General features: G+C 42.1%; 1 protein-coding gene across 3 annotated transcripts in view; it reads left to right on the top strand.

Annotated features, from left to right (window-relative positions):
• The window catches only part of tmem201 (transmembrane protein 201), a 166,506-nt gene that overhangs the window by 118,756 nt on the left and 34,481 nt on the right, over positions 1 to 13,269 (top strand). For all 3 annotated transcript variants that reach the window (XM_072586133.1, XM_072586131.1, XM_072586132.1), the window contains exon 8: positions 2,833 to 2,904. In XM_072586133.1, coding sequence (XP_072442234.1) covers positions 2,833 to 2,904 — 72 coding nt within the window. The remainder of the gene's footprint in view (positions 1 to 2,832; positions 2,905 to 13,269) is intronic.

The following is a 13,269-nucleotide window of genomic DNA, read 5'->3' as shown; positions in this document are numbered from 1 at the left end:
AAATGTAGGGGAATGGGTCTGGGTGGGTTGCTCTTCAGAGGATCGGTGTGGATTTTTGGGCCGAAGGGCCTGTTTCCATACTGTAAGTAATCTAATCTAATCTATTTGTGGAATCTGTTGTGCTTTCTGGTTTGAAATTGGACCTGTGAATGTTGGAAATGGGTAACCCGTCTACCAGTTCTTGACGGAGTACAATTATCTCTTGAACAAACTTTGTGAATCTACTTAATGATCTTGTCTCCATCGTGGTTCTATTTTTCTCCTTTAATAGCATGCAAAGGCAGGGTTTGGCTTCTGTAATATCCATAGCCAAAATGAGGATACTTCTCCCTGTCCTAATTTTTCATTTATCACTAAAGGAATAGAGTATAAAAGTGGGGAAGTGTTGCTGGAACTGTACAAGGCATTAGTGAGGCTACACCTGGAGTTTTATATCCAATTTGATCCCCTTACTTGAGGAAGAACGTGGTTACATTGGAGACAGTTCAGAGGTGCTTCACAAGTTTGATTCCGGCGATGAGGAGTTTGTCTTTTGGAGAGAGATTGGGCAGTTTAGACCTGTACTTCCTGAGTTAGAAAAATGAGAGGAGATCTAATTGAGGGAGAGAAGATGCTAAAGGAGATTAGCAACGTAGATGTAGAGATGATGTTTTTCATGTGAGGCAATGAGAGGTCATAGGTTTGGATAAGAGGTAGCAGATTTAAAACCAAAGATGAGGAATTACTTCTCTCAAAGGGTCATGAATTCAAACCCCAGGGTGCTGGGATTTTGTGTAGGTTTAAGAAGGAGATAGAGAGATTGTTCATAAATAACAGGTTATGAAGAGCGGGCAAGTTGAGGCCGAGATGATATCAGTCACGGTTGTGTTAAATGGTGCAGCAGACTAAAGGGGCTAAATGGCTTGCTCATGGCTAGTAACTGTTATTTTCTAATGTTTCAATGGGGATTACCAAGATAAATGAATTCTGTTTTTCAGCACCCAGAGGAGTTTCCTGCCTTAGGCAGGGGTGACAGGATTGGGGGGAGAGGTGTGGTGCAAACAGGGTGCTAAAGTGTATTTTATGAAGCAAGGTGGTTATAGGGATTGTAGCCAGGAATTATTTCTTGTTTCATTCCTTCTAAGCTAAGTTTGCTAGCTACAGGCAATCTTTTAGAGAGAATAAAAGCTTCTGCTGTATCTTCTACATTAAATATCAGGTTGTTTCCAGTGGTCACAATCTTAGTTTAGTCAAGTTCCCAAGCATATCCATGAAAATACATTCTTCTCTGGTAAAGCATGTTCAGTGCATGTTTTTAATGGTCGATGACTAACATTCACAAACAAGGAAGTTATGCCAACCACTTTTAGAATACTGTATTCAATTCTGGTCTCCCCACTATATAGGAAGGATGTTGTTAAACTGGAAAGGGTGCAAAGAAAGATTTACAAGGATGTTGGTGGGATTGGAGGATCTGAGCTATAGGGAGTGGCTGAATAGACTTTTTCGCTGAAACGGTGGAGGCTGAAAAGTGACCTCCTAGAAGTTTATAAAATCATAAGGGCCATGGATAGAGTGAGTAGACAAGGTCTTTTTCTCAGTGAGTCCAAAACTAGAGGGCGTAGGTTTGAGGCGAGAAGGGAAAGATTTAAAAAAAGATCTGTGGGATAACTGACAGAGGAAGTGGTGGAGGTTGGTACAATTCTAACATTTAAAAGGCATCTGGATGGGTATATGAATTGGAAGGGTTTAAAGGGATGTGGGCCAAAAACTGGCAAATGGGACTAGATTAATTTAGGATATCTAGTGGGCATGGACAAGATAGATTGAAGAGTCTGTTTCTGTGCTCCTACATCTCTCTGACTCTCATTTTATTAAACACTAGATAGCCCATAGCAAGGGTGTTATGTTCAATTCTAGACACCATTCTTCAGGCAGGATGACAAAGCTTTACAAAGTGTAGAATGTTTTCAAGATGCTAGCTTGAGAGTTTGGAGAAATGACGCTGTTTTCCTTAAAGCAGGGAAGATTAATAGAAAACTTAATTAAGGTGTTCAATAGAGTAATTATGGAGAAACTGTTTCCATTGGGGAAAGGGTCAGGACTCTGAGGACATGGATTTAAGGTGGTTGGCAAAAGAAAGGTGACCTAAAGAAACATCTTTTTGTTTATGCAGAGAGCTATTATTATTTGGGATAGAGACTTAATAGTCACATTCAAAAGAGAATGAGATGAATTTTTGAAGGGAAACATCTTTAAGGGGAAAGAACAAAGGAGTCAGACAAACTGGATGGGCATATCAAAGAGCTAGTACAGTCGCAAAGGACCAAACGGCACTTTCTGTAATGTATCATTCTCAAATTCTGTGAACAAAGTCCACAATGTAATCCCCGAAGTAATAAAATTACTGTCAGTATATTGTAATGTGAGATATATAGAATACTCACAGGGAAACTGGCACGGTTTTATTTCCCATGAACAGTATTTATGCAGCGAGTAGTGCTATAATATTCCAGTTATTTGACACCTCATTACTTGTTAGATAAATTGTCGTCTTCACCATTCTCCTCAACTATTCACGTACCTGCATGCTAACTCGACAAAAAGGAAGGATGAGTGCTGAGCTCTATCTGCTTCCTCTGTGAACCATTGCAGATGGTCATGTCTAGAATTGATCCAGATTATTGTGGGCCATCTAATTTTGAAGTAATTAATTTTATCTCGCCTCTGCTATTGAGCCAATAAATGTGGCAATAATTCAATGTCTAAACATTTTAAGCAGTCAGAGTTGTTGAGTGTTTCAAGTGAACTCCAGTACTGGGATCTAAACATTTTTATGTTCGTTTCTAACAGATTCCGGCTATTTGTTCAGTGGGAGTCGGCCACCATCCCAAACAACAATCTCCAAGGACTCACCACCTTCAGGTAGGTTTCTTCATAATACACAAAATAGCTCTTGAATTGTTGTAAGTGTACGTGAGTGAAAAGGTGGTTACATTACAGAGTCAGTTAGCTCAGTTGATTGGACAACTGGTTTGCAATGCAGAATGAATCCAACAGCGTGGGTTCAAAACCCACACCAGCTGAGGTTACCATGAAAGTCTCTGCTTCTCAACCTCTCCCCTCACCGGAGGTGTAGTGACCCTTAGGTTAAACCCACACCAGAGTGAGGGAGCTGCCCTATAGTCCTCCATGACTTTGGTGACTTTATGCTAGGAGTAGTCTTCAGGGATCAAATTGTGAGTTAAATTACGATCCTGAGGTTAATGGGTAATTTGATTGAAGCTTTCAAGATCTGAGAAATGGTAAATTGGGAGAAACTATTCCCGCTGGTTGGGGATCTATTCTGAAAATTGGAGCCAGGCATTTTAGGATTGGAATTCAAAAACACTTCAGTACTCAAAGGGTGGTAGAATTTTGGAACTTTCATCTGCAATTGTCCCTAGATTGATTACAAATCTGAGATTGGTAGATTTTATTAGCCAAAGGATGAAGACAAAAGTGGGAATGCATCGAATCGCAAGGGGTTGAATACACCCCCTGGTTCCTATGGAGTGACAGTAGAGGGATCATTTTGTGGTGATAATGAGGGTAGATTGCAGATTTACAGCATGATTAACTAAACACTTCATCTCCTCAGCATGTAATAAATCAGAATCACAGAGTGCAAGATTTTAGCAACAAAGTTCTGGCCTCTGCAACAACATTCATTTACTCTGGGGAGATTGCTTTCTCTGAGCCAGCTGAATATGTTTGCATTATCAAACATAAACTCCATTATCATGGTAACAGAATTGAACCCCAGTTTTTATAACTAAAACAGCATGAGTGTCAATATAGTTCGCACCCTGTAACATGATGCAGAAATTCCTGCTCCATTGTGCTCAACATCCAGTGGAATAAAGAATTCAGAGGCTGAAACAAAGTAGGTCAGTCTTATCTGGAGTTTTGAAGACCACTAACTGAGGTCTTCCTACTGAAATTAAATGGGGTCCATTCAGTTATCAGACAGATAGCGAGAGAGACGCGCTGTGTCACACGCTCACATGCATGTAACTACAGTCTGGTTCAAGTAAGAGATGCCTTTGGTTTGTTTGGATAGAGTCAAACTCCAATGTTTGTTTGTTTCCTTGATATGCTACAGTGTTAGAACCAAGCTGCGTTTGTGACTACATATATACATAAGACCTTTTTTTAATGAATAAAGTATATTTTTGTAATTAAAAAATAAATCTGGAGTTTTGAAGAATGAGAGGCGGTTTCTTTACAGTGGACAAGATTCTGAAGGGGCTGTTTTGGATAGATGGTCAGAGATCATTTCTACTGCTCTAAGCTGAGAGCAGAGATGTTGGATCTTTTAGGACTGAGTTGAGGGGAAATTTGTTCAATCAAAGGATTGTAAAATCTTTTAGAGTTCTCCATCCCAGAGAATTGAAGAGTCTGTTATGGACGAGGCCAGACCACTCAAAACACTCTTAAGCAGTCAACCCAGAGCATAACTTGGCAATTTGTTTTGGTTAAGTGTTCGGTGAAAATTACCCAGAGGAGGTGAGCGAGGTTGATTTACTAGGTTTTAAAACTGACAGAAATTTATTTGCACAATTACACAATGAAACACAAAGAACAGAATAAAGAACCCCTACAGAACTCAGTCCATCCAAACGAGACTTAATTATGCCATTCCAAATATACACAACAGTCCCATTAAGCAAACCCCCTTAAACACCAATAAAAAATTGAAGTTAGAAGGGCAGAGAGAGAGAGCGCCTGTTTCCACGCAGCTTACTGTTGAACTCCCAACTAGTTCTGGACCGAATTGCTCAGCTAGAGAGCTGACCAATCCACTTCCATTATACAGATCACTTCTAAAACATGACCATCTTGGCCTGAAGTCTTATCTGTTTACATATAAACAAAAGGCCTCCCAAAATTCATTTCATCTCTGTACCAAATTTGTCTAATCTGAGCCCAGCCCATTTAAGACCCCTCTTTTAAAAAAAAAAGTCTAGGACACTGTATCCTTGAGAAAAGGAACAGCTTTTAGGAAAAAGGGGACCAGTTTTGTGACGCATCTCTATTTGTGAAAGTACTATTTGCATTCTGAAGGAATTGAGTGATCAAAACAGTGGGCTGAAGCCAAAAGTCAGTCATGACCATATTGAGTGGTGCAATGGAATCGATGGGCCAAATGGTCTGCTCCAATTGTCAGTGTTTTTGTGCAGTCAGGCTTCAGTTTGCTCTTTGATGCTGCACTTGTTTTTAAGGTGCAAGCTTTGAGTGCCATGTACCGAGCGCACAGAGTACACCAACACGCACGTGCACACATAAGTACACGCGCGCACACAACAGGAAGCACACCTTCTAGACACTTGAGTGTATTGTTAAGGACAGGCTATACCTGTATTGTTAGAACAACAGTCTTTTTGAATGTCACATTCGACGCTTTGTCTGTCTGATATGGCAAACTCCAAAGGCATCTAGGCATTATTGAAAGATGATATGACACCCAGCTTAATATTCACTGTGTTATCATTACAGCTTAATTGGTCTCATTTTTTAACCATGAGTGTGTCTAAGTAGGCTGCTACATTTCTCCACAATACCACAGTAACTGAACTCAATTTAAAAACTGGAAGAACTGCGGATGCTGTAAATCAGAAACAAAAACAGGAGTCCCTGGAAAAGCTCAGCAGATCTGACTGCATCTGTGGAGAGGAATCAGAGTTAATGTTTCAGGTCCAGTAACCCTTCCTTCCTTGAGAATCCAAAACGTTTCTCTTCATCGATGCTGCCAGGCCTGCTGAACCTTTCCAGCAACTTTAATCGTTATTTTCTATGTCTCAAACTCCTTTTTTCACTTCTGCTGTGTTTTGAACGTTGAATAGGATTTTTGTTTTTTAAACAAAGTTTAAACAGTTTGAGAATCACCGCATCATCTTGTCAAAAGAAACAGAGGCGACTAAAGAAGTAAAGTCTTTACACAATGAGTGACTAGAATTTGGGAAAGAAAACTATCTGGGAGTGTGCCAGAGGCAGATTCAGTTGAGGTTTTCAAATTAGATAACCATCTGGAGAGCCATAATGTGCAGGGAAAATGAAACGCAGGAATGGGCCTGAGTGAGTTGCTTTTACCTAATGTTAAGTGGGTAAAATGGGCTGAATTGCCTCTGTCAATGCTGTAACCATTCTGTCATTCAATGGTATCCACTAATTACCTTTTAACAATAATCATTTGGTAGTACAGAACTTGAGAATCGCTGAAAAATGTTGGTCTCCCCTTGAATTGGTATTTCTTGCAAATTATCCTGAAGAGTGCAACTTGAAAAATTTTGATAAAATGTTCTTTGTTCAACAATACTTAATGCCTAACATAGAAACTCGATTCCACATGACGTTTGGGCCTCATTTAACTGTCCGACAGATGTTTGATGCGAATTTCTTTTCTAAATGTGACCAGGGGTTTGGGACTATACAAGGCTGTGGTGGAATTTATACCAAAGCTTTGTTGCACACTTGACGTACACGAAAATGCCACCTTAAGGACCTGAAACACCTGATTTACTCAGATTGTTCCCAAAGTCACCTGACTAAAGAGCAATCCTCCAAACGCTTGCGATTTCAAATAACCTGTTAGACTATAACCTGGTGTCATGTGACTTCTGACCTTGTCCACCCTAGTCCAACACCGGCACCTCCACACCAAGAGAAAATGGTAGACTTCCATGTTTGTGATTGACATCTCCAATTTTCCTAGTTACCTACTTTGACCTCGGGACGGCAAAACTCTGTGTACCGGTGTGTTCAAAACTCCTGAATACAGCAGCACTGTATATAAGACTGGCAAAAATGTTTTTTTTCTCACCCCAGTTTTGATTGTAGTGAGGGTTTGGAGAGAATGGCTGGAATAAGGACTAGTTGCAGTCAGTGTGGTGGTTTGAAGTGTGTGCGTGCGTGCGTGTGTGTGTGTGTGTGTGTGTGTGTTCATGCAGAAGTATCAGGATTTAAGGGTGATGACCTTACAGCATGGATCATTACTTGGAACTGTGATGTTATTTAGATTAGATTCCCTACAGTGTAGAAACAGGCCATTTGGCCCAGCAAGTCTACACTCGACCCTCCAAAGAGTAATCCACACAGACCCGTTACCCTACAAAGAGTCATAGAGATGTATAGCATGGAAACAGACCCTTCAGTCCAACTCGTCCATGCCGACCAGATATCCCAACCCAATCTAGTCCCACCTGCCAACACCCGGCCCATATCCCTCCAAACCCTTTCTATTCATATACCCATCCAGATATCTCTTCAATGTTGCAATTGTACCAGCCTTCCCCACTTCTGGCACCTCATTCCATACACGTACCACCCTCTGTGTGAAAAAGTTGCCCCTTATGTCTCTTTTATATCTTTCCCCTCTCACCCTAACCTTATGCCCTCTAGTTCTGGTCTCCCCGACCCCAGGGAAAAGACCTTGTCTATTTACCCTATCTCTGCCCCTCATGATTTTATAAACCTCTATAAGGTCAGTCCTCTGCCTCTGATGCTCCAGGGAAAACAGCCCCAGCCCATTCAGCCTCTCCCTATAGCTCAAATCCTCCCTATGGCAACATTCTTGTAAATCTTTTCTGAACCCTTTCAAGTTTCACAACATCCTTCCAATAGAAAGGAGACCAGAATTACACACAATATTCCAACAGTGGCCTAATCAATGTCCTGTATAGCTGCAACATGACCTCCCAACTCCTATACTTAATACTCTGACCAATAAAGGAAAACATACCAAACGCCGCCTTCACTCTCCTATCTACCTGCGACTCTACTTTCAATGAGATATGAACCTGCACTCCAAGGTCTCTTTGTTCAGCAACACTCCCTAGGAGTACACTTATACATTAAGTGTATAAGTCCTGCTAAGATTTGCGATCCCAAAATGCAGCACCTCGTATTTATCTAAATTAAACTTCATCTGTCACTCCTCAGCCCATTGGCCCATCTGATCAAGATCCCGTTGTAATCTGCAAACGTACTACCTATACCTCTTATGCTCACATTCAAATCATTTACATAGATGATGAAAAGTAGAGGGCCCAGCACCGATCCTCATGGCACTCCACTGGTCACAGGCCTCCAGTCTGAAAAACAAACCCTCCACCACCCTCCGCCTTCTACCTTCGAGCCATTTCTGTATCCAAATGGCTGGTTCTCCTTGTATTCCGTGAGATCTAACCTTGCTAATCAGTCTCCCATGGGGAATCTTGTCGAACGTCTTACTGAAGTCCATATAGATCACATCTACTGCTCTGCCCTCATCAATCTTCTTTGTTACTTCTTCAAAAAACTCAATCAAGTTTGTGAAACATGATTTCACACACACAAAGCCATGTTGACTATCCCTAATCAGTCCTTACATTTCCAAATACATGTACATCCTGTTCCTCAGGATTCCCTCCAACAACTTGCCCACCACCGACATCAGGCTCACTGGTCTGTAGATCACTGGCTTGTCCTTACCACCTTTCTTAAACAGTGGCACCACGTTAGCCAACCTCCAGTCTTCCAGCACCTCACCTGTGACTATCGATAATACAAATATCTCAGCAGGAAGCTCAGCAATCACTTCCCTAGCTTCCTACAGAGTTCTAGGGTGCACTTGGTCAGGTCCTGGGAATTTATCCACTTTTATGCGTTTCAAGACATCCAGCACTTCCTCCTCTGTAATATGGACATTTTTCAAGATGTCACCATCTATTTCCCTACAGTCTATATCTTCCATTTCCTTCTCCACAATAAACACTGATGCAAAATACTCATTTGGTATCCCCCCCACCATCTCCTGCGGCTCCACACAAAGGCTGTCTTGCTGATCTTTGAAGGGCCCTATTCGCTCCCTAGTTACTCTTTTGTCCTTAATGTATTTGTAAAAACCCTTTGGACTCTCCTTAATTCTATTTGCCAAAGCTATCTCATGTCCCCGTTTTGCCCTCCTGATTTCCCTCTTAAGTATACTCCTACTGCCCTTTATACTCTTCTAAGGATTCACTCGATCTATCCTGTCTATACCTGACATGTTTCCTTTTTTTTCTTAACCAAACCCTCAATTTCTTTAGTCATCCAGTATTCCCTATACCTACCTACCAGCCTTTCCTTTCATCCGAACAGAAATATACTGTCTCCTGGATTCTCGTTATCTCATTTCTGAAAGCTTCCCATTTTCCAGGCGTCTCTTTACCTGCGAACATCTGCACCCAGTCAGCTTTTGAAAGTTCTTGTCTAATACCATCAAAATTAGCCTTTCTCCAATTTAGAACTTCAACTTTTTTGATCTGGTCTATCCTTTTTCCATCACTATTTTAAAATTAATAGAATTATGGTCACTGGCCCCAAAGTGCTTCCCCACTGACACCTCAGTCAATGGCCCTGCTTTATTTCCCAAGAGTAGGTCAAGTTTTGTACCTTCTCCAGTAGGTACATCCACATACTGAATCAGAAAATTTTCTTGCACACACTTACATAGATAAGCTGCAGGGCTGGGCTGAGAGGTGGCAAATGGAGTTTAATGTGGACAAGTGTGAGGTGATTCACTTTGGTCGGAGTAACCGGAATGCAAAGTACTGGGCTAATGGTTAGGATTCTTGGTAGTGTAAATTAGCAAAGAGATCTCTGTGTCCATCTACACAGATCCTTGAAAGTTGCCACCCAGGTTGACAGGGTTGTTAAGAAGGCATACAATGTTTTAGCTTTTAATAGAGGGATCGAGTTCCAGAACCATGAGGTTATGCTACAGCTGTACAAAACTCTGGTACAGCCACACTTGGAGTATTGCGTACAGTTCTGGTCACCGCACTATAAGAAGGATGTGGAAGGTTTGGAAAGGGTGCAGAGGAGATTTACTAGGATGTTGCCTGGTATGGAGGGAAAGTCTTACGAGGAAAGGTTGAGGGACTTGAGGCAGTTTTTGTGGGAGAGAAGGAGGTTGAGAGGTGACTTAATAGAGACATAGAATCAGAGGGTTAGATAGGGTGGACAGGGAGAGCCTTTTTCCAAGTATGGTGACGGCGAGCACGAGGGGGCATAGCTTTAAATTGAGGGGTGATAGATATAGGACAGATGTCAGAGGTAGTTTCTTTACTCAGAGTAGTAAGGGTATGGAATGCTTTGCCGGCAACAGTAGTAGATTCGCCAACTTTAAGTACATTTAAGTCGTCATTGGACAAGCATATGGACGTACATGGAATAGTGTAGGTTAGATGGGCTTCAGGTTGGTATGACAGGTCGGCGCAACATCGAGGGCCAAAGGGCCTGTACTGCGCTGTTATGTTCTATGTTTAACAAATTCCTCTATATCTAAATCTTAACACTATAGCAGTCCCAGTCTATGTTTGGAAAGTTAAAATCCCCTACCATAATCACCCTATTATTCTCACTGACATCTCCTTCCAAATTCGTTTCTGAATTTCCTGCTGAATATTAGGGGATCTATGCGATACAGTCCCAATAAGGTGATCATCCCTTTCTGATTTCTCAGTTCCACCCAAGTAAATTCCTGGATGTACTTCTGGGAATATCCTCCCCCAGTACAGCTGTAATGCTATCGTTATGAAAATGCCACTCCCCCTCCTCTCTCACCTCCCTTTCTATCCTTCCTGTTGCATTTGTATCGTGGAACCTTAAGCTGCCAGTCCTGCCCATCCCTGAGCCATGTTTCTGTAATTGCTATGATATCCCAGTCCCATGTTCCTAGCCATGCCCTGAGTTCATCTGCCTTCCCTGTTAGGCCTCTTGCAATGAAATAAATGCAGTTTAATTTATCAGTCCTACCTTGTTCTCTGCTTTGTCCCTGCCTGCCCTGACTATTTGACTCACTCCTTTGCTGAACCGTACCAGTCGCAGATTGATTTCTTTCCTCACTATCTCCCTGGGTCCCGGGTCCCGGGTCCCACCCCCCACACACATTGGTGATAGTGATCACAACTCCCTGACCTTTACTACAGTCAAGGACAGGGATAGATATTTAATTGGGGGAGGTGGCATTACAATCCTATTAGGCAGGAACTGGGTGCCCAGATTGGGAAGAGATGTTCTCGGAAATGCATGACTGAAATGTGGAGGTTACTTAGGGCGCACTTGCTGGTAGTGCTGGATGGGCAAGAAAGGGATGGTAGATTGAAGTAACCTTGGGTGACAAGGAATGTAGAACATTAGTCAAAAGGAATAAGGAAGCTTTATTAGGCTGAGAAGGCAGGGATCGGTCAGGTCTCTAGAGAGTTCCAAGGTAGCCAGGAAGGAACTGAAGAAGGGGCTTAGAGCTAGAAAGGGCCATAAAAAAGTTTTAGTGGGTAGGACTAAGGAAATCCCCACTTATGTGAGGAACAAGAGAATGACCAAGGTGAGGGTAAGGCTGATTAGGGATAGTGGAGAAAACTTGTGCCTGAAGTTAGAGGAGGTCGGGGAGGTCCTTAATGAATACTTTGCTTCAGTATTCACTACTGAGAGGGACCTGGATGTTTGTGAGGATATGCTCAAACTGGTTGATGTTAAGAAGGAGGATGTGCTGAAAATTTTGAAAAATGTAAGGGTAGATAAGTCCCCTGAGCCAGACAGGATATATCCTGGTTACTACAGTAAGGGAAGAGATTGCTGCACCTTTGGCCATGATCTTTGTGTCCTCACCGTCCATTGGAGTAATACCAGATGATTGGAGGGTGGCAAATGTTATTCACTTATTCAAGAAAGGGTATATAGATAATTCTGGGAATTACAGACTAGTCAGTCTTACATCTATGGTGGGTAAATTGTTGGAGAGGATTCTGAGAGACAGGATTTATGATTACTTGGAAAAGTATAGTTAGATTAAAGATAGTCAGCATGTATTGTGAGGGGGAGGTCAAACCTCACCAGCCTTATTGAATTATTTAATGATCAATGACACACTGATGAAGGCAGAGCAGTGGATGTGGTGTGCATGGATTTTAGTGAGGTGTTTTTTAAGGCTCCCCATGGTAGACTCATCCAGAAAGTAAGAAGGCATGGAATACAGGGAAATTTGGCTGTCTGGATACAGAATTGGCTGGCCTGTGTAGAAGACAGAGGGATGATAGTCGATGGAAAGTATTCAGTCTGCTCAGTGACCAGTCGTGTTCCATAGGCATCTGTTCTGGCACCTCTGCTCTTTTACTAACCCACCCTTCCACTTCCTCATCCAAGTCATTTATACGTTTGACAATGGCATGAAGGTTGGTGGAGTGGTGGGTAGTGTGGAGGGCTGTAATAGGTTGCAACAGGACATTGACAGGCTGCAGAGCTGGGCTGAGAAGTGGCACGGTTGAGTTCAACCTGGAAAAGTGTGAAGTGATTCATTTTGGAAAGTCGCATTTGAATGCAGAATACAGGGTTAAAGGCAGGATTTTTGGCAGTGTGGAGGAACGCAGGGATCTTGGCATCCATATCCATAGATCCCTCAAAATTGCCACCCAAGTTGATTGGTTTGTGAAGAAGGCGTATGGTGTGTTGGCTTTCATTCACAGGCGGATTGGGTTTAAGAAGTTATGCCCTGAAAAGGTTATGCCTCTGTAGAGCCCTGGTTAGACCACACTTGGAATATTGTGTTCAGTTCTGGTTGCCACATTGCAGGAAGGATGTGGAAGCTTAAGAGAGGGTACAGAGGAAATTTACCAGCATGTTGCCTGGACTGGAGGGTGTGTCTTATGAAGAAGGATTGAGGGAGCTAAGGGTTTTCTCATTAGAGTGAAGAAGGGTGAGAGACGACTTGAAAGAGGTGAACAAGATGATGAGAGGCACAGATACAGTGAATAGTCAGAGACTTTTTCCCAGGGCAGAAATGATGACTGTTACAAGGGGGCATAATTTCAAGGTGATTGGAAGAAGGTTAAGGGGAGACGTCAGAGGTAGATTCTTCACACACAGTGTGCTGGGTGTGTGGAATGTATTGCCAGCGGTGGTAGTAGAGTCAGAGACATAAAGGACATTTAAGTGACTCTTGGATCGCCACATGGATGACAGTACAATGAAGGATATCTAGGTTAGTTTGATCTTAGAGTAGGATAAAAGATCGGCACAACATCAAGGGCCAAAGGGCCTGTGCAGGGCTGTACTGTTCTATTCTATGTGGAATATCCCTGTAAATTGTGCATGTTTTTAAAAATAGGTTCACAGAGCCTTGCATTTAAAACACCAAATTCAGATGATTTCAAATGATAATTAGAATGCTTATAGTAATTAGATTAAGTGTTTACAACTCTTGCCCAAAAAAACACAGGTGTACAACACCAC

Source organism: Chiloscyllium punctatum, chromosome 16, assembly GCF_047496795.1.
Source record: "Chiloscyllium punctatum isolate Juve2018m chromosome 16, sChiPun1.3, whole genome shotgun sequence".
NCBI lineage: Eukaryota > Metazoa > Chordata > Chondrichthyes > Orectolobiformes > Hemiscylliidae > Chiloscyllium > Chiloscyllium punctatum.
This window is presented reverse-complemented; position numbering and strand designations above follow the sequence as displayed.